General features: G+C 38.2%; 1 protein-coding gene across 7 annotated transcripts in view; it reads right to left on the bottom strand.

The window, feature by feature from the left end:
* Positions 1-6,568: 6,568 nt before the first annotated feature.
* The window catches only part of PAX6 (paired box 6), a 55,462-nt gene continuing 35,423 nt past the window's right edge, over positions 6,569-26,607 (bottom strand). For 2 of the 7 annotated variants that reach the window (XM_082269878.1, XM_082269877.1), the window contains exons 8-13: positions 20,905-21,063; positions 19,945-20,027; positions 17,927-18,077; positions 15,967-16,082; positions 8,106-8,256; positions 6,572-7,780 (exon numbers count right to left, since the gene is read on the bottom strand). In XM_082269878.1, the coding sequence (XP_082126004.1) occupies positions 7,695-7,780; positions 8,106-8,256; positions 15,967-16,082; positions 17,927-18,077; positions 19,945-20,027; positions 20,905-21,063 (746 nt within the window). In that variant the 3' untranslated portion in view covers positions 6,572-7,694. Of the gene's footprint in view, positions 7,781-8,105; positions 8,257-15,966; positions 16,083-17,926; positions 18,078-19,944; positions 20,028-20,904; positions 21,064-26,607 lie in introns of all 7 variants that reach the window. The other 5 variants (XM_082269882.1, XM_082269876.1, XM_082269879.1 and 2 more) reach the window with 5 other exon arrangements.

Genomic DNA, 26,607 nt, shown 5'->3' with positions numbered 1-26,607 from the left:
TAAACCTCAGAAAAAAAAATTAATAAAAGAAAAACCTGAAAGACAAAGGCATAATGAGCTAGTATGCATCGCATACTAGCTCAATATGAAATACTTACCTTAGAAAGAAGCCCCCGCAGTGCCGCCTGCTCACCATAACAACGCAGACATTTTTGCCCGTCCTACTTCCTGGTTCACATCCCCCGGCCATCTGATTGGCTCGAGGCGCGAAGAAATCATTCCTGCACATGCACGCGGGAGCCGACGTTCATGGCACAGGGCTCTGAAGGAACGGCACTTCTAGAGATAGAAGTTAGTTAGTTAGGCAGGGAGAGTGTGTTCAGTCTACGCAGGCTTGACAGTGGCATAGGTGGTAGAATACCAGGCTTGCAATGGAGAGGTTGTGGGTTTGAATCCCTTGGCCAGCGGGTGATTTATATGTGGAAGAGGGAGAATGTAGTGAGTTTAACAGCGGGAACACGAAGTTCCCGCAAAGAAGCCCATTTGTTCGCCATTCAGCAAATGGGCTGTGTTCGGGTCGAACACAAAGCCCATCCCTACTGATAGGTGGCACTGGTGGACAATGATAGACAGCACTGAAAGGCATCACTGATGGGCACTGGTGGGGTTGTACTGTGATCGGCTCTCCGCGCCACACACTCTGTCAGTGTGAACTGAGGAGAACCGATAAATGGTACTTTCTTGCTTACATGTGACCGGCTGTGATTTGACACAGCCGATCACATGGGTAAAGAGCCGTGCCATCGGCTCTTTACTGAGATCAGGGTTACACTGCGCACCCTCACGGGGCAAGAGCAGCAGTTCTGGGGTGCCGTCAAATGACGTCGTCCTACAATGAAAGTTCACAGTCCACGGGAAGTGATTAAACAATATACTGAGCTGGCCAGAACCACCTCTTGAGGAAGTCTTTTCCACATTTTCACAGCTCTTACTGTGAAGAAGTCTTACCATATTTGGAGATGAAATCTCTTTTCCTCCAGATGTAACGAGTGCCCCTTTGTCTTCTGTAATGACCTTGAAGTGAATAACTCAACACCAAATTTACCATATGAACCCCTTATGTATTTATACATGTTGATCATACCCCCCTTAATCTCCTCTTCTCAAGAGAGAATAAATTCAGTTCCTCTAATCTTTCCTCATAGCTGAGCTCCTCCATGCCTCTTATCAGTTTGGTTGCCCTTCTCTGCACTTTCTCCAGTTCCCCGATATCCTTTTTGTGAACTGGTGCCCAAAACTGAACTGCATATTCCAGATGAGGTCTTCCTAATGATTTGTACACCTGAATTATTATTATTATTATTATTATTATTATTATTATTATTATTGTAAAGATGGTTTGTTTTTGTATGGAAAAAATGTGTTTATCCCTGGGCTTTTTAGAAATAGTTTTCATTCTGCTACTTTCAGGTTATTTGTGTTTTAGCCTGACATTATTTTACTAACAGTGCTTAACAGATATTTTGTTCAGAAATAAAAATTTCATTCAAGTTTTTTCCTTCGCACTATACAGCATTTAAAGCAGAACTACACTGTATCTGAGCACCAAAAGCGCTTTGTAACCACTTCAGCTCCAGCTAGGTAACATTCGCTGTAATAAAAATAAATCAAATGTTCCAATGACATGTTACCAAAGGCAACCAATTCAGCAAATCTGGAATTTGCAAATGTTCTCGATATCAATGGCAAACAACCAAATAGGTAAATGTGCGACAAATGGTTGGAGAACTTTTTATTCACTGCTGTATAAATACTCTTGTAAGGCTGATAAGTCCGCCAAAATAGAGTACTCAAGTAAAACGTGATTTTTGCTTGGAACACCTAATCTTGTACAAGCGAAAAATAACAGGATTTTTGCATGCACATGATTTGAAAATTGAACATCTTCACCTTATTTACTGAGCTAAGGGTCCATTCTCCTGGCACTGACATGCAACAAGCATGCGCGTATCACATGTCAGACACCTGATATCCACAGTTTGCCGTGGATCTTGCACCCCCGCAAAAAAGTCAGCAGTAGCACCCACCATACTATTTTTTATATTTTCTTGTTCATTTGTTTGAGATCTGTGTTGTGAATGTTATTTTTTAAATAAATAAATAAATAAATAAATAAAACGATAAAAAAATATATTTAAAACAACTATTAATCAACTACTTTTAAAAAATAAAAAAATTAAAGGTAACAAAAGTCCAACGACCCCAGCGCTTATGAAGCAAAGGATTTCAAAACTCAATGTCATGCAATTGGTTCTGCCGCTATAAAATCCCATACCATAAAACAATAGAACATTTCAATTAATATAAAACCAATTAAAACATTTAGCAGCCCTCCTTAATAATGTCTAGATAACACCATGTGTCTTTTCAAACAGTGAGTCCTAAGCAGAGTTCATCAATCCATCCCATATTGATTTCCTCCAAATGATTCAATCGATTAAAGTGCCTTCACCACACCACGTGTGCACCACTTTCCAATATATATTGCACGCACCAGAAATCTGGTTAATTAGGCCTCATATCAATCACTCCTCATGGAGAATATTCTGATGATCAGAAAACTGGAGTAGGGATCTCATCCTGTATTAATATTCCACCACTGGATAACGATAGCCCCAGAGCAATAGAACTCAAACTCATATGGGAAAAAAGGAGTTGGCTACATACCATAATAAACAGCCAAAACTCCCCTTTATAAATGCACTCACAGTGGATAAAAAATTAACAGCATATCAAGACAAACAAATTATAAAACTGCTCCTTCCGCTCAGTCTCCTTCACCTGTCCTCAGAGTGAGAGTGGTGATCCCGGGTGGAGACAGAGCAGCCGATGGCCTGGGTGTCGCGTGGTCACCCCCAGATGCGTTTCGTCATTACGACTTCTTCAGTAGGCATTTTGTGATCATCAGAATATTCTCCAATAGGGGTGATTAATACAAGACCTAATTAACCAGATTTCTGGTTAGTGCAATCTATATATTGGGAAGTGGTGCACACGTGGTGTGGTGAAGGCACTTTCATCGATTTAATCATTTGGAGGAAATCAATATGGGATGGACTGATGAACTCTGGTTAGGACTCACTGTTTAAAAAGACACGTGGCATTATCTAGACTTTATTAAGGAGCGCTGTTAAACGTTATAATTGGTTTTATATTAATTGAAATGTTCTATTGTTTTACTTTTAAAAAATGTTGCCAGAACATTAATACTTTTCATTAAATTAATCTCTTTTGAGTATGGATGACAACTGGCTTTCAGGTTCCCGGTGGAACTGCAAACAAAAATACACACTACCAGCAAGTACGTTTAATTAAAACTTTTCCTATCATTGGTATTTCAGTGAAGGCGTATATAATATTCAAATTCGAATTTTAAAAGTACAGTAGTTAAATAAGTGTATATAGGAGGTTTTATCTAAAAAAAAATGTTAATGTTTTTATGCATACTTTTCTTTGTATTGAAATTTCTGTCTTGAATATAAAATATCATAGAAATTTAAGACCAGTAGATAAAGATTAATGCAGATTTAACCTTTGTTTTGGCAAACAATTTTCGTGATTTTTCTTGTTTTTGTGTATGAAGAAGAACACATGTAGGTTTGTATGTCACGGAGGATTAATTTATCATAGATAAAATCTATAAATATTACTATTTTTTTTAACAGTAATTAACCAAGCTTCTGTATGACAATAGCCCACATACTTTGTTCATAAAAGCTAAGAAACGTTTATGATGCACTTCTTCCTATGTAAGTGCTTTGACATGTATGTTATGAAAATATATTACCTATTTTAGCTTGATATATTTAACATATAATTATAATAAAAAAATTCAAAATGTGTTAATCTTGTCAGTAGTGCTCAGAGCCACAAACAGATTGTAAAGGCAGCATCTGGCCCAAGTGCCACCAGTTGGACAGCCCTAGGCATTGTGAAGTATTGTGACCTATATAGGTTGTTGTGCATCCCCACATGCATCTACCACATGCCTCTTCTATACATTTGATTTTATAAAAAAAAAAAAAAAAAAATGTTACTACTATTATTGTGTAGCTGTTGCTTATATTATAGGGTGAAAGTCATTTTCTGAGCTGAACCAATACTCAATGTACAAAATGATTGCCTGTGATATTACTCTGGTCACAATGAATGACATCAAAATTCCTACTGAGCGGTTGCAATCTCTAATAGATTTTTTGGTCAGCCCATGAAGTGGATTTTGTTCCTTGTTCATAGACAACAAATAGAAATTAAATGTTTAAATAATAAATATTTAGCATATAAATAATGTAATGAAAAATATGCTATACAAAATAGATGGTGCCAGTTAAGCCCAGATGGTCCAAAACATAAGTAAATGTTGGCCTTGCCCAAATCAACCAGAAAATGTATTTCTTTTTTAAATAGCTGCAACCTGATTGGCTGAAATGGGGAGCACCTCCATCTTTTTTGTCTAGCTTCTTTCTTCTTACATCCCTGTACACCTCTCCAACGAGGATAATGCAATGTCATTATTTTTATAAGACAACACTGTTTTGCATGTGATGTTGGCCTGTCCTTAGAGACAATACATTGTCTGATATATAGAGACTGATTTACTAAAGGACTTGAAAAGAATTTGTATATAGATTCACTTCAGTAATCCAATTGTGTGAAAAACAGATAGCTGTATATTTATTTTCTAACAAATTATTGTGTGTAGATTATCGACTCTTTTAGTAAATCAGGGTCTCAATACAGTTAGGCAGCTTTTTCATTCCTTATGTCCTCACAAAAAATTTAACAGTATGAACACACAAATGGGTCTATTTATCATTTTTTTCACAAGATTCACACAATTTTCACCCCAGATTCACACATTTTCCTAACTAAATTAAAAAACCTTATGAATCTTGGGTAAGAGTTGCATGAATCTTGGGGTAAAAGTTTTAAAAATTAACCCTAAAATGTATTTATTAAAACTTTTTTAACCTGTAGAAACCTACAAGACATTTGTATCTAAAATTTTTTTTTTTTTTTGAGGTATACAATCATATTAATTGTTACATCATTATTGAATTTGGAACCATGCAGTCAGACACATTGGGATTGATTTACTAAAACTGGAGCACTCAGAATCTGGTGCAGCTGTGCATAGTGGCCAATCAGCTTCTAACTTCAGCTTGTTCAATTAAGCTTTGACAATAAAACTGGAAGCTGATTCGTTTCTATGCAGAGCTGAACTAGATTTTGCATCCTCCAGTTTTAGTAAATCTCCCCAATTCAGTCTTAAAATTTCAGTAATTAAATCATGTGTTTTTATCATCCAGTATTTGTAAAATGCTTGGCAAGTTTAATAATCATGACTGAGGCCAACCTCCAATTTCAATAGAAGTTCAGTGCTAAAAGTTAGGATAGTATGATAAAAAATAAACCTTGGAATTAAATATTTGCATGGGCAATCCAAAGACACAGCTGTCCCGAGGATTCTGCCAGGACAGCAAGCAAGATCTTAACAAATCACATTGGGCACAAATGATAATATCTCTAAAAGCTTCATAGAGCAAGATGAGTGATATATGCAGTGTATAAAGTCATTGGGGTTGATTTACTAAAACTGGAGAGTGCAAAATCTGGTGCAGCTCCACATAGAAACCAATCAGCTTCCAGGTTTTTCAGTCAAAGCTTAATTTAGAAGCTGATTGGTTACCATGCACAGCTGCACCAGATTTTGCACTCCCCCCCCAGTTTTAGCCCCCTTTCACATGGGCGATCCGATCCGCCTGTCAGTTTTTCAGGCGGACCTGATCGGATCCTCTATGCTTCCCTATGGGGCAGAGGATGTCAGTGGCGACATGTCCGCTGACACCCGCTGCTCTCCAATCCGGTCCGTGAAATCCGGACTGATGGAAACCCTATTTTCCATCCGTCTGGAGGATCGGATGGGATTGGATGAGAACGGACAGGCGGTCCATTCTCATCCGATCTCCCCATAGAGAACAGCGGGGATCTGACAGCTCCGACCCCGCACACAGAGCGGAGACGGAGCTGTCATGCGCCTGCTCAGCAGAGATTGGCGGATCGATCCCCCGCTGAGCAGAACGGACTCCGTCGGGCGGTGCGCCCATGTGAAAGAGGCCTTAGTATATCAACCCATTATCTTTTTACAACATAAAATGTATTGGAAACTGCACTTTTGTTATAAGGTGCTGTATTTACATTTCTAGTTTGTTGATAAAGTGTGTTACCGGCTTCACAGTTCAGTCCCGTAAAGCTTTAGCAGAAAAATCCCATTTTTGAATTAAGTTTTATTTGTTGTGTTATTATAGTTTTAGCTTGTTGTAAATTTAGCATTATAATTCATTTTGTTAATTTAGCTTAATTTTTTATATTGGTGATGAACCTTTTTTCTGTAGATGGTTATTCTTTTACAGTATGAAGTTCGATATTACACCATTATTTATATGATGTTAAATAAGCATTTTAAATTGTTAATACCCAGAGCAAGTTGCTCTTTAAGTGATAGGTAATGAAAAAAAAATGTAGCCTGTAGTTGACATCTGCACAGCACAGTCTTTTCAGTTGCCCTAATTTATTTAAAAATAAATTACAATTGAAACAAAAAAACGGACTTAACGTCCAAGACTGTTAACAAAAATTTGCAACACCACGCTAAAGGTTTAAATGAAATAGTATAACAAAGGAAATACAAAGGCTTTGGTATGGTTTTGTACAATCAACAATGGTTAATTCTGATATGTATTTGTGAACAACTTGAAAAACACTTAAATTGAAAACTCTTGCAAGCACTTTTAATCGGTATAAGGAATGGTCTATATGCACAAGGATGTTTGGACTGTGAACATTTTGTACACTCTATCTAGGAACAATGAGATGACCTGCTTTCCAAGAGAAATAAAAGAACTCATGATGCATGAAAATGTGTATAAAACATCTATACAGTATCCTCATCAAATATAAATGAAATTAACTTTATTATAGAAATCATTCTGGGAGATTTCTAGGGAAGACAAAAACATACATTTCGACATAAAACAAATTGGATTATATCGAAGATATCATCTACCTTTCATCTACCAAACGTCTCTCTTCTTTTCTTTATTCCATTTTTTTTTTAACTTTTGGAACTTTAAACATCAACCTTTGGGGATTACCAAACAGGAAACTGGGGAAAAGGTGAGGATTTATATTTTTTTTTTCCGGCAACTGGCCCAAGGGAAGTTGATACAAAAATGAGGAAAATTGGTCCAAGGATGGACAAAATCAAGGGACGATATATATATCTTGATAAAAACCTCTTTAAATTCGTGGCTTGATCATGGCTTCCAATAAAAAATAAAATAAAATAAAAAATAATGATCAACAGAGAGCAGATCCGGGCTGCCCGCCTGCGTTGTTCTGTTCAATATCACATAACAGAGTCAGTTTACAAAGAGTACATCAAATGGATAAAAGTTTGGATATCAAAATGAAGGTTTGATCCAACTGATATAGATACCGCTTTCAGTGTGCAAATGTCTGTTGTGCAGTCTTTCCCAATATTATCGGTACACAGCCGCTGTCCAGAGAAGTCTTTTTGATTTTTTTTTTTCCGTTTTTTGTTTATATTTTCCAAGTCAGTCCTGGATTTTTATAAAATACTGCTGAACATCCAACTGTTCTCCATAAAGTCATTGGTTAAATTAACACGGTTTTTACTGTAATCTTGGCCAGTACTGAGACATGTCAGGTTCATTCCCGGGTACTTGTACTGGGACTGACACTCCAGGGGAAATGAGACCTAGAAAAAGGAATAGAAAAATAAAAATAAATTATTATATCACGCACGCTTGTCTAGTTTATCACAATACACAACACATGCAACTTTGTGGTGTTAGGGTAATTGTAGGAACTGTTCTACTTAGGATGCAAGACTTTTTCTTTAAGCATGCATTGTTTTGTGGCTTTTTCTTTTGCTCTGTTTTATCATATTAGATATATCTGATCTAAAACAAACTGCATATGTGCAGACATCGAGTTGTGTGTTATTGTGTAGCTATCCCGTTCGGCAGTGGCTGTGTTTGGGGGAGTGGCAGAGAGAGGGTGGAAAATAATGGAATGCCTACCTGTAGAGGTTGTACCAGAGGTGCCCATTGGCTGGCTGTTCATGTGTGTCTGCATGTGGGGAGGTGTGTATGTATCATAGCTCCGCCCATTCACAGATGGACTTGTGGGCAACATGCATGAGTAGGAGGAAGTCTGGCTGGGTACAGGGGGCTGGAAGAAGAAAGAAAAGCAAAATTACTGCTCAGTGCTATTTGTGATGTTTAAATACAATCACTGCACCTCCTGTATCCATCATCTGCCCAGTGGAAAAAAAAAAACCTTTCAGTGTGCATGTGTGTTTCTGTGACACTGACCTACATATGCTATTGTTGATGTTGATGAGCAATGTGTAACCTCATGACATTGTCTGCAGCTTGGCTTCATCTCCCATGGTGCAAAAGCATTATGGGAGCTCAGAAAGATGTACAGTAATGCAGGGGTCGCTAATATTTCTAATACCGACTATAAGGATGCAGTGAATATTAACAATCTAATTGGAAAATACTTTTTATAAAAGAAAGAGTGGTTTCCTACACCCAGCTGCAATTTTATCCAGCATGAGGCTAGGGATGTTTCTTGAGGCCGGGTTCACACTAGCTGCGGATGTGGCACGCAACAGGCGGTCCAGTATGTCCCTATTCCCCTTTTCAGGTGCAAATCAGATCTGAATTTTTGCCTGAATTCAAACCTGAAACTGAGCCAAAGACACCCAGGACCCTTTTCCAGTGTGCCCCAGAGCTGTGTAAACCGGCTCCATTGAGAGGCAGTCACACTCTCCTGTCAAATGAATTGGATGCAGGGAAACCCACATCCAATTCGCATCAGTGTGAACACAGCCTAACACAAGTGCAGTTTGTTTGCTGACAACTGTTCAGAAAGGTTAGCCCTATTGCTCTATTTCAAAAAATATGTATACACAGTAGCAGCAATGAGGAGAAGAATTCAGTCAATTGTGCCAGGATGGCATTACATTGGTTTTCAAGGGACAACTTGCACCTGTGTTAACAGACAACTTATGCCGATACAAGAAATTTGCAGCTAGTGTAGATTGTCTGTAGATACATCTTACATCATTTGGTAAAAACCGCATGTAAATTTTGAACATGGTAATCTCAGTAAAATACCTGCACTTCACAATTAAATAATTAATGAGAAATGTATGAAAATGCTTTATTAGTAAACCTATTACTGGCTCATTAAATTAAATAAAGCACGAGGCTATTGCAAAAACCCACTCCGTTAGATGCCAGCACATAAACTTCATTTGTAAAACTGCAGTTCCAGATGGCCCCTGGCAGCCCTAAACCTTGGTGCACGAGTACCATATATACCAAGGTGAAATTTAGGGATACCTGCTCCCCAGTCCAATAAAGACTGGTTGAGAAGCACCCATATTGCACTGGGAGGGGGCAGGGGATATAAGTTAATTCTTTTCATGCATACTGTGGTTCAGCGCCCTTTGGAGATGGGGTTTCACAAACCAAAGTTGTGTGCTGCAACTTTAAGGTGCCTACTTGTTTTTGTACTTGTTCTGTTTTTCACATTCTTTGCCCTAAAAAATGTTTGTGTAAGTAAGGACTTTTAAGGGCTCATGCAAACTGAGTGTTTGCTCGGCTTCCATGAACTCTTTTTTTTCTGGCTGCTTAAAAAACATGCCTAAAGCTTTGTTTGCATACACATTTAGGCACATTTAAGCATGTCAAGCTTTTGAACGTTCATGGATTCCATTGGCCATTGAACGTTCATGGATTCCATTGGCCATTGAACGTTCATGGATTCCATTGGCCAGTGAACGTTCATGGATTCAATTGGCCATTGACCAATAATGATTTATTTTAAATGAATGAATGAGCGCCCAAGAATGCATCTAGAATTTAGGCACCTCAAGCATTTCTTATGCCTAAAAGCTCCTCTCCTGAACGCGCTAATGATGTTTTTTTTTTTTTTCAGCCTGTATGTGCTTCTCTTCTAATACACCTGTGTAAAGTGTGCATGGACACATAGGCTAACATAGAGGTGTGTTTACAGGCTGAAAAAAAACCTCAAGCACCTGTGAAAGTGGCATTTTTTAAGCCCTGTGTGCATGAGCCCTTAGGCCCCTTTCACATGGGGCGGATCCATTTGACGGACTCCGCTTGCTCAGCCAGAATCGCGCCAATGATCTCCACTGAGTAGGCAGTTGACATCTCCGCTCAATGAGTGCCGCTCTTCTCTATGGGGAGATCGGATGAAAACAGATAGTCGGTCTGATTTCATCCAATCCTATTCAATCTGACCCGCTGGACGGATGGTGAACGTATCGCAAATCCATCTGTTTTCCGCAGATCTTGTCAGATCGGATGCCAGGTGGGTGTTAGGGGACATGTGTCTGCTGACATCTGCCTGTCAGTGGACATGTGTCTTTTACAGCCAAGAAAACTGCCTCTGTTTGATCTGCAGGCACCATGGTGCTGCACACATGATCTCCATAAGGGGGGAAAGGGTGGCCCAATCGGTTCTGCCTGAAAAATGGACAGGCGTATCCAATCAGTCCGATTGTGTGAAAGGGGCCTGAAAGGGAAGATATAGTCTTTTTTTTTTTTTTTTGTTTAAGATATAAAAGAAAAAAAAGATCAGTTTGATGAAGACTTAGTAATTGATTAATATTTTGAAACCTTATTTCTGTCTATATTTTTTCATTATATATGTATATGGAGGCAGCCATGTGTACTCATTACATACTCAGGCTGCACTATCTGCTTTGCAGTTTCACACAATGGTTGTGCTTCACAGCTCACAGTACAAGTCTATTGGGCTGACTTCCTAAAGGAGTTAAGAATATTCACCCATCATTTTCAATGAGTCAGCCGACTCGTAGAGACTGATCTACTACTATAGTTGAGTAGCTTCACTCAATAAATCATATGAATATTTACTTCAATTATCTAATCATGTAAAACGCTAATTCCAGTTTACCTTTTTAATTTTCTCATGATTAGGTATTCAGATTGAACTGGAATTTGCATTTTGTATGATTGGATAATTGATGTGAACATTCACACAATTTATTAAGTGAAGGTTCACAACAATTTTAGTAAATCAGTTACTACAAGTCAGCTGACCCATTGAAAATGATGCACTCCCCATGTGCTTGATATTTCATCTAAACATATGTTAAGCAGGAAGTACTGAGCCATTGGGAGTGCCCTCTAGTGGTTAATCTACAAATATTTATATAATACATTTTTATAATAATAAAAATATGAATGAAGAAACTTGTCAAATTTTCAAGTTTAATTGTCTTATAAAACATTACAATAATAACTGAGACTATGTCCTTCCTTAAAACACACTATACATCCCCTTTAAGAGTAAATGTGTTTGAGTGATGTCTGTATTTTTTTGTTCTACACAAAGGAGACTAGTTATTCATGATGTTTAGAAATACGCTAAATGACTAGCTTACTTAAGTATAAATCAGCATCTTATTATTCAGTTTATTGGTGCTTTTTGCTTGCTTACAGGGACTAAATGAGCCACTGAAGAGTAAAACTAGGTTAAGGCAGCAGAGGTAGCTGCCCAGGGTGTAGAAGAGGCACACTATCCCATGGAGAAAATCAGAAAAAACTAATAGCCTTGGAGGCCTTTGCATGGGGCTGTTAAACAAACCCAATTCTTATAGCTATTCTGTTTTTCCCAGAGTTGCTGTTGTCCATTAAATGTAGCAAACACGATCGATTCTGAATTATTAAATTGCAGACAATAGGGTGAAAACAGGGTGCTGAATGTTTCTTTTTCTGGGATGCCTTATTATTATTTTGGCTAATAATAAAAAAAACTAAGGATACTTTTGGAACACCAGGACTTTTTGAATAAAAAGTTCTTATTCTTACATAGTATATGTTAAAGTGGAACTAAGCCCTCCCATTCTTTACAATCAAGGAAGCTGCCATCTTAGCCTTTTTTTAGCCGCAGTTTCCATGGTGCTGAACAAGTGATCAGTTATAACACCAGCCATTTTTGAGTTGAGAGCACAAGCAATCGTAATAGTTATCATTTGTGGCATGCCTTGATTGTAACTTACTTGGGAAGCAGATAAAATGGAACTAAACCCTTCTCTCCTTTACAGCCAAGGAAACTGCCTCTGTTTGATCTGCAGGCACCATGGTGCTGCACACATGATCAGTTTTGACACCATTGGATGGATTAACAGTTTGATTGAAAGTTAACATAAGTACACTAGTAAAAGTGTTAGTGATAGTTGTCATGCAAGGTATTGCAGTATAACTATTTTGGTAAACCATAAAATGAATGGGTTTAATTCTGCTTTAAATCGATGGGTTTATTTCTACATTAGGTGCAGGACCCCCATCAATCAATCAGGAGTCACTCTGCTGAAGTAAGCCAAATGCATGATGAATTTCCATTTGCTGCTGCAGATTATTGCACTTACGAAATGATACTTACAACCCATCGATTTAATGGTTTCAAAAAACAGTTACATTCCCGGCATGCCGGGAACGAACTGTCACATTTGCTTGAACTGTAAACCAAACTGTCAAACCATCAAATGGCTGGTGTCATAACTGATCACATGTGCAGCACCATGGCAGTTGCAGATCAAACAGAGGCTAAGATGGCAGCTTCATGGCTGAAAAGGATAGGAGGGTTTAGTTCCACTTTAAGCACATAGGCTTCCTATTAAACAAGTTTATATATGTACAACAACTAGGGATAAAGGAAGGATCTAGGGGCTATGTCATGAAACGAAATGTGTATCTCTGTACCAATATTTATTTGTGGTAACAAAGATATATCATGCTGCTTATAAAGACAAATCTTCTTTCGACTACCAGGGCCCATTCACACTAGCAGGCATGCATTATGCTCTGCGGTGGGGTGGTCTGATGCGCTGTTACAAGACAACGCACTATTTATCACTTTCCTTTTTTGTTATCTTTCTTGAAATGTTACATAATTAAATTTCATTAAATTTTATGAATTGAAGCATGTTGAGATGTGGTGTAGTGCATCCTAACATGCTGGGCTTCTTAAAAATGGAACATGTCCTTTTTTACAGTACACACCAGTGGAATACGTTGGTGTAACCTGAAACAGTCGTACATAAGACACATGGCCTTATCTATACATGGGGACTCCATTTGGCAGGGCTACTTAATGCAGCCCAACGCATATGGAGTCAATGAGCTCACATTTCTACGGTCCATGGTTCAAAAATGAACCAAGGATCCTGATTGGTTTATTTTTAGCACATTGTTCATTATCAAGCCTCATTGTTACCCCTACTTAAATCCAGATGATGTTTCTAGACAAAACAAAATAAAGCAACTTTTCTCATTGGTTACCATTTTTTTTCTCAATATTTAGCTAATATTTTAGCATATAATAAAGAGATATAATAAGCCAGCAAGCGAGCTGTGCATGTCCACAACTGAAGTATCAGTTTTGGGGGGATTTGGCTGTTGGGGGAGGGGGTGGAGAGAGCAGAATAAATATGAGAGGCGCACAGTTATTTTCATGAACTGTAATCAGTCATAATAGCACAGAGCGGAAGAAATGATAAATACCGGTCTGGCAATGACTCACTCAGGACATTTTTAGTGGCATTTATTTTTGTCGCGGCGCTGACAGCCATGTTTCTTTTGTGTGAGCATCACAAATGAGGCTTATTTAAGACTATAAAGAATCAGTTGCTAAAGACAAATAAGCTGTTTACTTTGCAAAGGATGTTACACTTTTCATGGAAATTTTCCATAAAGCTTAGTGAATGAGGAGGAAACTCTGCTGACTTCCATCATCCAATGATGTTGAAGCATAAGTCTTTTTTTTTTCCTTGCACTTGATTAGCTTTTCTTTTGCAACATCAAATTTCACCACCTTCACTAAGCTCTGGGGCAGATACCCTTGCAATGTGCAACGTCCCATGCAAAGGGAACAGCCTGTTTGCCTTTAGTAAATCAACCACATGGGGAGAAATTTACCAAGACTAGTGCACACAGAATCTGATGCAGCTGTGCATAATAACCAATCAACTTCTAGATTTTATTGTCAAAGCTTAATTGAACAAGCTGAAGTTAGAAGCTGATTGGTTACTATGCACAGCTGCACCAGATTCTGAGTGCACAAGTTTTAGTAAGAGCCCTTTCACACTGAGGCGTTTTTTAAGCCCTTCGGTGCTAAAAAAAAAAAAAGCGCCTGAAAAGCTCGCAAAAACCTATTCCCATTAAAATCAATGAATGCTTTCACACTGGGGCGGTGCGCTGGCGGGGCGGTGAAAAAAATCCTGCAAGCAGCATCTATGGATCAAGTTTGGAGCGCTAAAAAAGCACCTCAAAAACGCCCCTCTCCACTGGAATTAATAGGAAGCGCTTGAAAAGCGATTCAAAAGCACCTCAAAACGGTTCTTGAAGCAGTCATGCGTCTATAAAAAAAACGCTAACGCCTTAAAGGCACCTGAAGAGCGCTGCAAAAGTGCTCAGAGTTTTATGGGCAGTTTTCAAGAGCCTCAGTGTGAAAGAGCTCTGAATCTCCCCTATGGTGTCTTAAGCTGGCAATACACTATACAGTTTTCTTATTCAATTTTATTTCGATTTACCTTAAACTGTATAGTGCAAGGGCCTGCCTGATTGCATACAAATTGAAATTATTTAGGTTTGACCACCTGTTATATGGTTTTTGTAATTCTAAAGAAAAGAACAAGAAAATTGTATAATGTATGGTCAGTCTAGGGCTGTCCATAGATGGATTCATTTTTTTAGTCAGTCAGTGGACTGATAGAAAAAAAAAAAAAAACATATTCCCCCATCCACACAAGCAAGGTGAATGGAAGAATCCTCCCCACTGCGCTGTTGTATTCTGACAGCAGGGACTTTCCAATACACTGATCAGCAGCTGCGGCTGGTTGGCTGCAGTCGCTGTTTGAATTAAAATTTGCAAACATCCTGTTCAACAAAAGTCCATCATTCGATAAATTTCTGTTGAGTGGAAACGGCAATAGACAGGTCAAAATGCGGCCAGTCCCTGCTGGACCAGCCGGATTTCAATGCATTTATGGCTAGCTTAAGAGTGCTGTAGGTCATGGCAACCAATCAGAAAATTCTGAATAGACGTGGCCTGGTTAAAATGCAGCCACACTATATGAAATTATCTTTGTACTATCTGCTTAGGGAACATGAATTAACATAACATCACCCAATTATTCTTTTCAGCCTGTTTTCACAGATAAGCCTATTATCCAGATCATCAACATATAATGGTCCTTGTTCATTAACAAGGAAAGAAAACTGAAGATATCTAGGACAGTTCTGTAGGATAGTTCTAGTTTGCTACACATACCAGGCTTCCTGGTAGGGCATCCATGGGACATTGTAGGTAACCTCTCCACAGCCTACAACATGGCTAGATTGTCATTTGTAACACTAATATTAGGGTACGGTGTTAATTACATCAAGTCTTGTTAAAGTAATTAAACTCGTCTATCAGTATTCATATTTTTAAATCTAAAGGGGCAATTGTGTACCTTTTTTTTTTACAAAGGGCAACTCTCCTATCACACATTCTCTAAATTAATGATTGTGTAAAAGAAAATCTGTTTTTAAGAATTGTGTTACTTGTGTTGTTACTAACAGTATATTAATCTATCATGTGTGTTCTTCAAATAATATCATTCAATTCAAGTGGAAATGTTTAGCACATTAAAAAAAAAAAAACATGAAAACTAGGATAAAATCTGTTTGCTTTACCATTAGTCACACATCATCTGCATAACCATAGAACAGACATTTTAAAAAGGACTATTTGATATGTCTATAGAGTGTTAATAATTACTACTTTTATACATTGCATACATATATCAACAGGAAAGCACATGTCAATACTCACTTGCATAGGCAGGTTATTTGCCATGGTAAAACTAGGCATTGGTGGCAACGCACTGTATGTGTTTGTAAGTGCTGTGTCTGTTCTTCCCAACATAGAACTTGATGTGAATGAGGACACTGGACAAGATAAAAAAAAGTGAAGTTATTATATGGATCCATCAAATAATCTAGTTACCTGTTTAATGACATGAAAGAAGAAAATGGTCGCACACCACCACGGACCCCAATGAAGAAAAGTTCTTTATTCACATAAGTGGTATAAGGTACAGCAGGGTAGGACAGTAGACGCGTTTCACACGACTGCTACGTGCTTGTCTACTACAGTGAACAAGAACGTAGCAGTCGCATGAAACGCGTCTACTGTCCTACCCTGCTGTACCTTGTATCACTTATGTGAAGAAAGAAGAAAATGGTCGCACACCACCACGGACCCCAATGAAGAAAAGTTCTTTATTCACATAAGTGGTATAAGGTACAGCAGGGTAGGACAGTAGACGCGTTTCACACGACTGATACGTGCTTGTCTACTACAGTGAACAAGAACGTAGCAGTCGCATGAAACGCGTCTACTGTTCTACCCTGCTGTACCTTGTATCACTTATGTGAAGAAAGAAGAAAATGGTTGCACACCACCACGGAATCCAATGAAGAAAAATTATTTAATGCTTCTCCTGGTGGCGAGCCGAGGTTCAGCTCCCACCTTGAATTGTCGACTTTGACTAGCCTGGGCGGTGTTATCTCTCTTCACCTGTTTAATGACCACCTTCACATTTCTGCCAAGTTATATAATTTTTGATAATATCCAATTTTAAACAGTATTTTCCGGTTTCTTAACCAGGGTTTCATGGAACCCTAGGTTTTCTCCACAGGTTGTTAGGGGTTCCTTGAGCTATGAGCAATTTATGCCTCTCAGATAAGTTCCCACTCACACCATTGTTCTTTTTAGCTATTTGTAAGGGGGTAAATAATCCCAATGGCCACAAGTGTAAGGAGCATTCTTCCCACTGATCGTCACACTAATGTATCATGAGTTTTACATGTAGTTATTTTTAGCAGAGGTTCCCTGGGACTGGAATATTAGTTCAAGGAGTCCTCTGTGTTGAAAAGCTTGAGCTAGGCTGCAGTATTTATTAGCTAGCTTGTTCCTGTGCATGTGAATGGGCTATTGATATATCCACCAAATGGGAAAAATTAGAGTTTAGCTTGATGCCTTGAGTGTGTTCTTCAATGTTGCCTTTAATATGAGCACTCAATAGTAGACAATCTTTGTTTAGGTGTTGACATTTCGCAGTGGGCACTTGGATATTTAAAACATGCCTATACTATTTAACCCTACTCCAAATCCCCAACCAAAATAAATATAATAAACAGAAGTTATAGTGGTTAGAGAGGTTCCTTACCAACCTCCTCCACTGCTAGGCGTGAGACCTTCCTGAGCACTGCCATCTACACTGATGACATCAAGCTATAAAGGTGTGCTCTTTAAATGGGAACTGAGTGCCTCCACTACCTGCTCTGCTCACAGCCAATATATGTCTAGGACATCCTGCATTTTGGGTTATGCTTCTTCGAGGAGCAGAAGACGATAGTGTCAGTGGAGGAAGAGGGTGATAAGGGGGAGGTTACCACCAGCTATTTATATAGTGTTTTTTATACATTAAATCAGGGATCTCCAAACTACGGCCCTCCAGCTGTTGCAGAACTACATGTGTCATGAGGCATTGTAAAACTCTGACATTCCCAGACATGACTAGGCATAATGGGAATTGTAGTTCCTGAACAACTGGAGGGCCATAGTTTGGAGACCCCTGCATTAAAGGATAGATGGTCTGTAAAGACTAGTGCAATTGCATGAAACAAAACATCTAATAAATACTATTTACCAAATCTGTTTAACTTTTCTGTCTTACAGTTTTACCTTTACTGGAAAGTTAGCATTATGCCCCTTTCTTCATGCTTACCTGGGGTGGTGGGTTGTGGTATTGGTTGATAGACACTAGTGCTGAAACTACTGCTAATAGGGATGTGACTGGGTGTGTTGCTGGCTTGCCTCCTCTGATTCCGCAACTTTTCTTCTCTTCTCCATTTTGCTCGCCGATTAGAAAACCATACCTAAAAAGTAAAGAAGGTCAAAAAAGTTGACCACACCTTTTAACACTGCTAGTGCAAACTGCAACATAACACTGCTTTATGTCTGTAGCATGAATTTTGGAATTGTTCATCAATAAGTTGCATTATGCCAAGGAAGAGCAACCTGTTGGTCTATTTTTCAGTATAAATCCCACAATTCACGGGAATCACATATTTGAGATCCAAGAGCAATGGCATTCTAGTACACTAAGGACCCACATTTACTGTAATTTAACAGTCCTTATATGATTTAAAAACACTGTAAAATGACAAGCCTAAAGTAGATTTTGATGGCCTATGTCTGAATAAGATGAACTCAAATAACCCTATTAAAGTGGTAGAGCTCTTGGACTCTTACCATATACCTTAAACCGATAACACCATCATTTTGTTATAAGTAAGGGCAAAAACAAGAGGTCAAAGAAAGCCTCTAATTTTTGGAAGGAAAATAAGAGATCAAGGAGGACCTACATTGTGCTCTACAACAACTTAATGTTATTGTAATTAGGGGCAAAAACAAGAAGGCCAAATACCCCCCCCCCAACCAAAAAATATCCACCAAACATAAAGCAGTATTTGATTTAAATAGTATCTGACCCCAGTAACAAAAATGCTATTTATTACAGCATACCAGTATTTAGAGGTGGTGGCTGTATTCATTTTCTTTATTCAGATTTTATTTTTACATTTTCACCTGGTGATCCTGACAGTACCACACTTCCTTTCCTAAGGTGACAGTACTGACTAACTGTACTGTATCTATGGAGGGGCAGCATTGTCACCCTGGGATAGGAAGTGTGTTAGGACTGTTAAGACTACAGAACACCCCCCCCCCCAACCTCATCCCCATAACATTGTGGGGGAGGTGTTCTGTACTCCATATCAGGGCAAGTCTTATAAACTGCTGAGATTTTCAGTGCAGCACAGGCAGAGTATACAAGACATTAGGAAGCTCACTGAAGTTTTTAGCAGGATCAACAGGTATTTTTTTAACACTTCACCAAAAATATGCAATAAAACACCTCATTGTTATATTTAAAATGGAACTTCACTCTCCCAATCAACATTGGGTATTTTTAATCTTCACGCTGCTAGCATTAGTAAATAGATTGGAAAGTATATCATAGTGACTTGTTTTTAACTTCCTTTTTTTTTTTCTTCAGTTACTTCCTGGTTTCTTGCGTAGGCAAATGATATCATACATCCCAGGAGTCTTCAGGAGAGGAAGAGGGATTTTCTAAGCTAAGCATACGCCCCTCCATGCATGCCTGAGCTAAGAGCAGATTGATTCTTAGGAAGTAAATGCTACATGAATCATTTGCCCTTCCTCAAGATGGCCACAGCCAGAAATGTTAGGGGGTGTTTTTTTTTTAAAAGTGATTTTTCAATAAAATAAAGCATGGACATGGATGGGTGGGGGAGTTTGCTTTGGATAATAAAAAAATAAACTAAATAGCGTTATTGGTTTGCGGTGCTCTGATGCAGCGAAGAGCAGCTTTAACACACCAAAATTGAGCAACTAAGAGAAGTTGATTGTTGGAGTTCACATACTTTAAACATTTGAAATATTACTCCCTCTGCCTAATGCTTAATAATCAGTCCTGCCCATGCAATGACCTAATGTGGAGAACTTCTCATAAGTTCCACCGAGATTCCATGTTACAGAATCAAGATAAATTTGTCAGTGGAGTGGAAGGACTCTGCAAACACATGATGAAGTCTATAAATAAAGCTGTGCTTTTCTAGGGTCTTCCTCTCCCATTGAGATGACTGTTGTGCTTGAAAATAAGTGGTGCGTTTCGTTAAACCGGGGGTCAAACATTTGATTTAATTACATAGTAACCGTTACCTGTATTCTAGCTTCTGGCAAGTCTATTTTGGCAGCTAATCTTTCTCTGGCAAACACATCAGGATAATGGGTTCGCTCGAATTCTGCAAGCACACAAATGAACAGGTTGGTTAAGAAAACTGTACAGTTATCACTATAAAAGATGTTAAACATATCCAATTAGAGGCTCAGCTGTTCTGACCTCTGTTCATATCTTTCTCTAAACTGAAAGTGTTCTGATGAGTGGGTAGGAAAGACGAACTCTGCTTGTGTGGCCTTGCAGAAGGAAGAGTTGGCCTATCCGCCTATTTAAAGCAGATGTTAATCGTAACGGAAAGATATTTTGTTTCAAAATACTTGTTTTCACATTTTTTCATCTTTTATTGCATCATATTGAGGGAGATTTACTAAAACTGTAGCACTCAGAATCAGGTACATCTGTGAATGGTGGCCAATTAGCTTCCTTTAGCTTGTTCAATTACACTTTACAATACAACCTGGAAGCCGATTGGTTTCTATGCAGAGTTGCACCAGATTTTGAATGCTCCAGTTTTAGGAACCCTCCCCCCATTGCTTCTAATCTCTTGCAGCTAATTCCTATCTATAGGTACTCCAGCCATGGCTAAATAAAATTTCTCAGGGGGCATTTCCTGTTGGTGACAAAAGCAGACCATGCCTGCGTGTTGGAAGAGATACTTGAAGTCTACATCAGAAGCTCATGTGTCAGAGTGACAACACAGGAGCACAATTGGGAAACAGGGACAGGACGTTGTCACCCTATAACAGGATGTGCCTGAACAAGGATCTTCATGTAATATTTTAATAACAAATGTAGATTTAAAGAGAACCTGACTTTTGAAATTACATTAACATGTTAACGCTTATTTGAGATTTTAGCAGTTGGGTTTACAGCAAATGTATTTATCACTTTCATTGCTCTTACTTGATGTGTCGCTACCCATAGATTGCAGTAACCAATACCTTTTTCTAGTGCTTCTATTTGTTCTTGGGTGAATGATGTTCTGTTCCTTTGAAGTTTTCTTTTTAACTGGAGCCTCATTTGTGCCTCATCTGAATCTTCCCCATTAGAACTGATGGAGTTTGTGTTTTCTCCCCCACCTTCTTGCTGTGGACAGCCATCTACAATAACAAAAATTTGGTATTAGACCTATTATTGGCAAAATATGAAATGCTCAACACAAATATGGGCCACAAAAATAAGAAAACGCAACAATTCTTTATTGAACTCTATTTTTTATATAGATAAATATCATTTTATTCCTAGGAATATATAAATGAAACCTTAATGACCAATTAAATCCATCAAGAGTAACTTTTTAGACGATTTTCAAATACCCAAAATGTTTACACAAAGTTAAAGCTAGTAGACCCTAAACAAGCTGCATTTTTTTTTAAATTTAAACATCTACTTTAACAATTACAACAAAAGTGTTAACAGTTCTCTTGAGATTATCTGTTGTCAGCAATTGCAATCAATTAAATGTTGATAGGTTTGCAGAAAATGTGATTAAGAACTCAAGCCAAGCTTGTAATCTCCTAAAAGAAATATTTATCTAGATTTTCGATTTGAATTCCCTACAGTCAATTTCATGTTTAAAGGTTCTGAATTTAGAAGTGAGCGCATTGTTCTACAATTTTATTCAACCATTGTACGAGTGTGCAATTCCCTGACACCTATTACAGCGAACAGTTGTAATTATATCATCAGCAAGAACAGCCTGTAATTGCAGAAAATGGAATTTTATATTTAGATAAAGGGACTGTCCATTCTTTGTAATATGGCGTGCGAGGGAAAAGTATAATTTCTTAAAAAAAATAATAATAATAAATTAGCATATAATTTTAGAAGATAATGTAGTGACTTTAGTAACACACATATGTAACTTCAGCATCTTTATAATGAGCGTATGAGGTTATTGTGCCTCTTAAAAATAATTTATTGTCACACCTGTACTTATTTGAATTAATGAGTTTGATGGTATCCAAAGCAGAATATTTTGGCGTTGCAAAAGATACAGCATTGGCCAGATCTCCAAAATTCCATATATTCACAGTGGTCTCATCATGCTGTTCACAATAATTATTATTTTTATTTTTTTTAATCTTTTTCATTAGATTTTTCATGTACAAAACAAGAACAACACTGAAGACACTACACTGATTAGGCTTTTGTTGCCCATGCAGGGACCATATATTTGAACCACATGTTACAAATGCGTTTAGTGAGAGCAACACCAAATTGACAATGGTGTGACTGTGGAACCTGCACCATTAGGGGCCAATAACTGACTGATTCCAATAATTTTTCTCTCTGGGACCTATTTACAAAAGGTTCAGTATGGTTAAGTATCTGTTTTTTCTGGGTTTTTTTTTTTTATAACAAGAACTAATTCACTATTTTTATTGTTTGACATTTTTTTACAGTCTTTTAACATTTTTTTATTTTTTTTTATTTACCATGATAAGGCTACAACTATGACATGAAAAATAATCTACTGGATTAGATAACACAATAACAACAATTAATATACAAGCCCCTCCCTATTTCTGAGCATAAATTGAACAGTTTTGTGCCAGATTGCCTATTGCTTCCAGAAATGTTGCATTTTTTTTTCTCACTTTTAAATGCCAATTCACCTTTTTTAAAGTGTGCCAGCCTATAGATTGCTGAACCATAAATAACAGCAGGAGGGTGCAATTAGAAAATTGGCCCACTTAGAATATTAATAACCTGATTTAGTTTGCAAATTCTTTATAAATAGGCCATGAGGCTTCCAAAAAGATTTCAAAACAAAATATTTTCTTTTTTCTTTTACTGGTTGCACATATTATTTTAGTTGCCCCTGATTTCTGTGCCGCGGAACATATTCAACATCCGTAAAAACTTTCCCAAGGCAGGTCAACTCAATTTTCCTAAGAAATACATACTTATAATTGTGGCCATAGATTATATGTTTTAGTTTCACGCAGGGATTAATGACGAGCAATTATAAGTGTTTGAGTGTGAAGAAAATTTGTATCACAGACCTCAGAAATTTCCACAATACCGGGAAATCTTGGCAACTCAAGTATATCACACATTTGAAAAAATCTCAGTTGCCCCAGTCTAAAGGCTGAAGTAATCAACATCACAAGGCAACCTTTGCAGAGTGAACAGTGTTCAGGTCACTTTTCTTTTAACCTTAGTAGGAGATCTACCAGAGTATGTGTAGATTTTAATAGAAAAGATGCTTGGATATCTCTTTTTAAAAACATGCCAGAATCTGGAATCACAATGCCAAGGATTGCTGACTTTTCGCTCAGAGCAGCCCAAAAACTGCTGAGCTCCTTATTTGAAAGAGCCTGCACCTTCTGTAATTAAATATTGTGGGAATTAAGATCAGAGCAATATCCGAGCACAATGGTGGTGCCTTAAAAGGGTTAATAGAATTGTGACAGAATCTGGTGCCGTCTTTTCAGACACGTTGAAATGTTTTAAAACCCCAACATTCTCTTCCATTTAAATCATCAGATTCAACTACAGTTCGGACCATATGGACGTTTGTAGACCTATTGAGATGACCACCAACACTTGAATAGGAGGGGGGCTGCCTTTCAGCAGTGCACAATGGCGGTAGAGTAAGAGAAACTATTAAACACTCGGGCCAGGGGGATTGGCAAACTTCCGTGGGTAGAATTTTCAGGACACAATCAGGATGCAGAACAAAGGGATTCTCTTGAATTTCGCAGTCATCCACATTGTATCACAAGGGGTCCAGTCAACAGACTGTTCAGGCAAGTATGTTAACCTTTACGCTCAAGCATCATTAATCACTGTCCTTGGGGCTGTGCTACTCAAAGCTATATAGGACTTTTTTTTCTTTCTTAAACTTTCTATAGGACCAAAAGAGAAAAAAATACCTAAATGAGTCAATGGGATAAGTCCATACACTGCAGCTATTTACTCAGCGGTAGAAAAGAAGAAAAAAAAAAAAAAGTACTTAGTGGAGCTTAGCTAAGCTCCAGCTCACATGTTAACACACAAGTGTCCTTCTATTTACTCATCAAATCTGCTCTGTGGCTTCTGAAGTGTTCTAATACTAATTTATTGAGTGTTTGCTGCTGTTTGTGTATCACATGCATTTTCCAGCACATTGGAGAATCTCTGTGATCTGTCAGCAGACATTCCCTTTACTCCATAGGAAATACAACATTCCCTTTGGAGTGCAGGCACCACAACAAAGGGTCAACAGAAAGTAAAAGTTTCAGTGTACCTCGGATAAGTATGACATTGTGGACAATAAGTTCATGCCTCGATACCCATCGTGCTTAGTGAGAGATCTGTGCCTGTATGCTAATGCTGTTACCAAGAACTACCATTGTCTTATATCCCTATCCAACCAATACGTCTATCATGTTTTTAAATGGTAATAAGTCCCACTTGTCCTATAGAAGTGGAAAAGTCACTGGAAGTCATAGTGGGACTATAAATCCCAGCACATCCTTACAATTAGCCACCAGATCAAGCTGGTAGAGATGGTAGGGCATGCTATGACTTGTAGACCTGTAACACCTGGCTGTTATGGCATACTATAGCAAGCACCATTCAAAGGTTCTTCTTGTGTAAATTGTTTCCATGTTCATGAATAAAAAAAAAAATTACAGGGCCAAAATATGAACTTTAGGCAGATATAAAAAAAAAAACACATATTACGCAACTCTGTAATCATTAATACATCATTAAATATATATTTTAAATGCAAGTAGTATAAGTACCTGAATCTGACCTGGTATCAGCCTCTTGTATGCCCTGTACAGCAGGGCTGGGGTGTTAGAGGAAGAAACAGTACAAGGAGCCAATTAGATCATGTGCTGTCACAAAGCATGCCAATAGGAAGAGAAAACAGAGTGATGGAGAGATGAGCTCATTACTGTAGTGCTTCTCTTTTCACTCAATCATAGGCTGGGGAAGGTCCAGAAAGACTTGGTCTAACAGGAAGAGGGCTGAATGATACTGGTTAGGGATATTTATCAGCAGAAAAATGTACTGCAGGGAAAATCTCTGGGTTGACGCATTTTATCTTTTATTTGGCTCTTGACTTTTACATTGTTATTTTTGGCTAGAGTTTTTGAAGTCAATCTAGTTCATAGTCAACCTATTTGAAGTCAATTTTTTTGTCCATTTTAGATAAAGTAGGGAATGCTTCAGATGTCTGTGAGAGTTTTTTTTGCCATCGGTATCCCATTCAGGAGATTTCCATTTACTTCCTTTATTGTATACGCAACAAGAAAATCTCTCAAAAATCAGAAAAATCCCCTTTCAGACAGTTGTCATGGGCCAATATCCCTATTGGAAGATTTCCACTCTATTCCTGTTCTGGTGACAACTTAAAATTTGGGATTTTTCCTCACTTTTTGTGCTGGTGACAGTGGTCACCAGGACAAAAGAAGATGGTGAATTTCCCAAACAGGGACACAGGCTTTCTTACTATCTTACTTAGCTTACTATCTTACTTACTATCTAAAGCTAACAAAAAAAGTTAGCTGATACATTTTAAATTAATTTAGCACAGTAAGGTCAACTGTGTACAGCATGGGTCTCCAAACTTTCAAAACAAAGTCCAGTGTACTGTTCTTCAGATTTTAGTGGACTGGACTACTGGCAGTGGAAGTAGAAAATGTCCTTGTGTCAGCTGGAATAGACAGTGCCCCATCTTTGGTATTAGTGGGAAGAATAGTGCCCCATCTCTGGTGTCAGTGGGAGGAATAGTGCCCCACTGTTGGTGTCAGTGGGAGAAATAGTGCCCCATCTCTGGTGCCAGTGGAAGGAATAGTGCCCCACTGTTGGTGTCAGTGGGAGAAATAGTGCCCCATCTCTGGTGCCAGTGGAAGGAATAGTGCCCCACTATTGGTGTCAGTGGGAGGACTAGTGCCCCATCATTGGTGCCATTGGAAGGAATAGTGCCTCACTGTTGGTGTCAGTGGAAGGAATAATGCCCAATAGGGCCACAGTTTGGAGACCACTAGTGTACAGAATTAGTTAACAGCTAATCAGTGTTTCCTTAGCCTGATGACTGTTGAAAGTCTGTGATTAGTTACTGTGGTTATTTCTCAAATTATTAAAGTGACTTTTATTGGACTTAGGTGGTCATAGTATTAAGATGAATGATGGAAGATCCACCCAATGAATGTTCTGACACATCTGGTATGGGTATTTTTGGGGGAACCATAAGGATCTGCTGAGTAAAAAAATCATCTCACCTAATGAATTGTTCCCCAGAGATCAGTTGGTTAGGAGATGTCACCCCATGTCCCACTCTACCTACAAACACATGACTGATCGTTCCTGGATTGCGTGATGATTGTTTTTGAGCACATTGTTTTTTTACACTTTATATGACTCCTATTTTGTACATAAGCAATTTTAAAGTACCCATAGAAACCAATCAGCAATCATCCTTTATTGTTCTGACTCCTCTTCCCATCATCATCATCATTGCGCAGTCAACAATCACTTAATACAAATGGAATTAAACGCCATCCATTACAGAGAGAAGGAGTCAATACCAGATACTGGAGGCTTACAAAACATATGTCATATACTTTAAATGAGCCATTTTATAGTTATTTACTGTAGGCCTAAAGAACATATGTACTTTCTCCTAAATGCGGCATTTTCTTAGC

This window comes from Pelophylax lessonae (assembly GCF_965119305.1).
Source record: "Pelophylax lessonae genome assembly, chromosome: 10".
NCBI lineage: Eukaryota > Metazoa > Chordata > Amphibia > Anura > Ranidae > Pelophylax > Pelophylax lessonae.
Note: the sequence above shows the minus strand (reverse complement) of the source record. Positions and strands in the feature narration are given on the sequence as shown.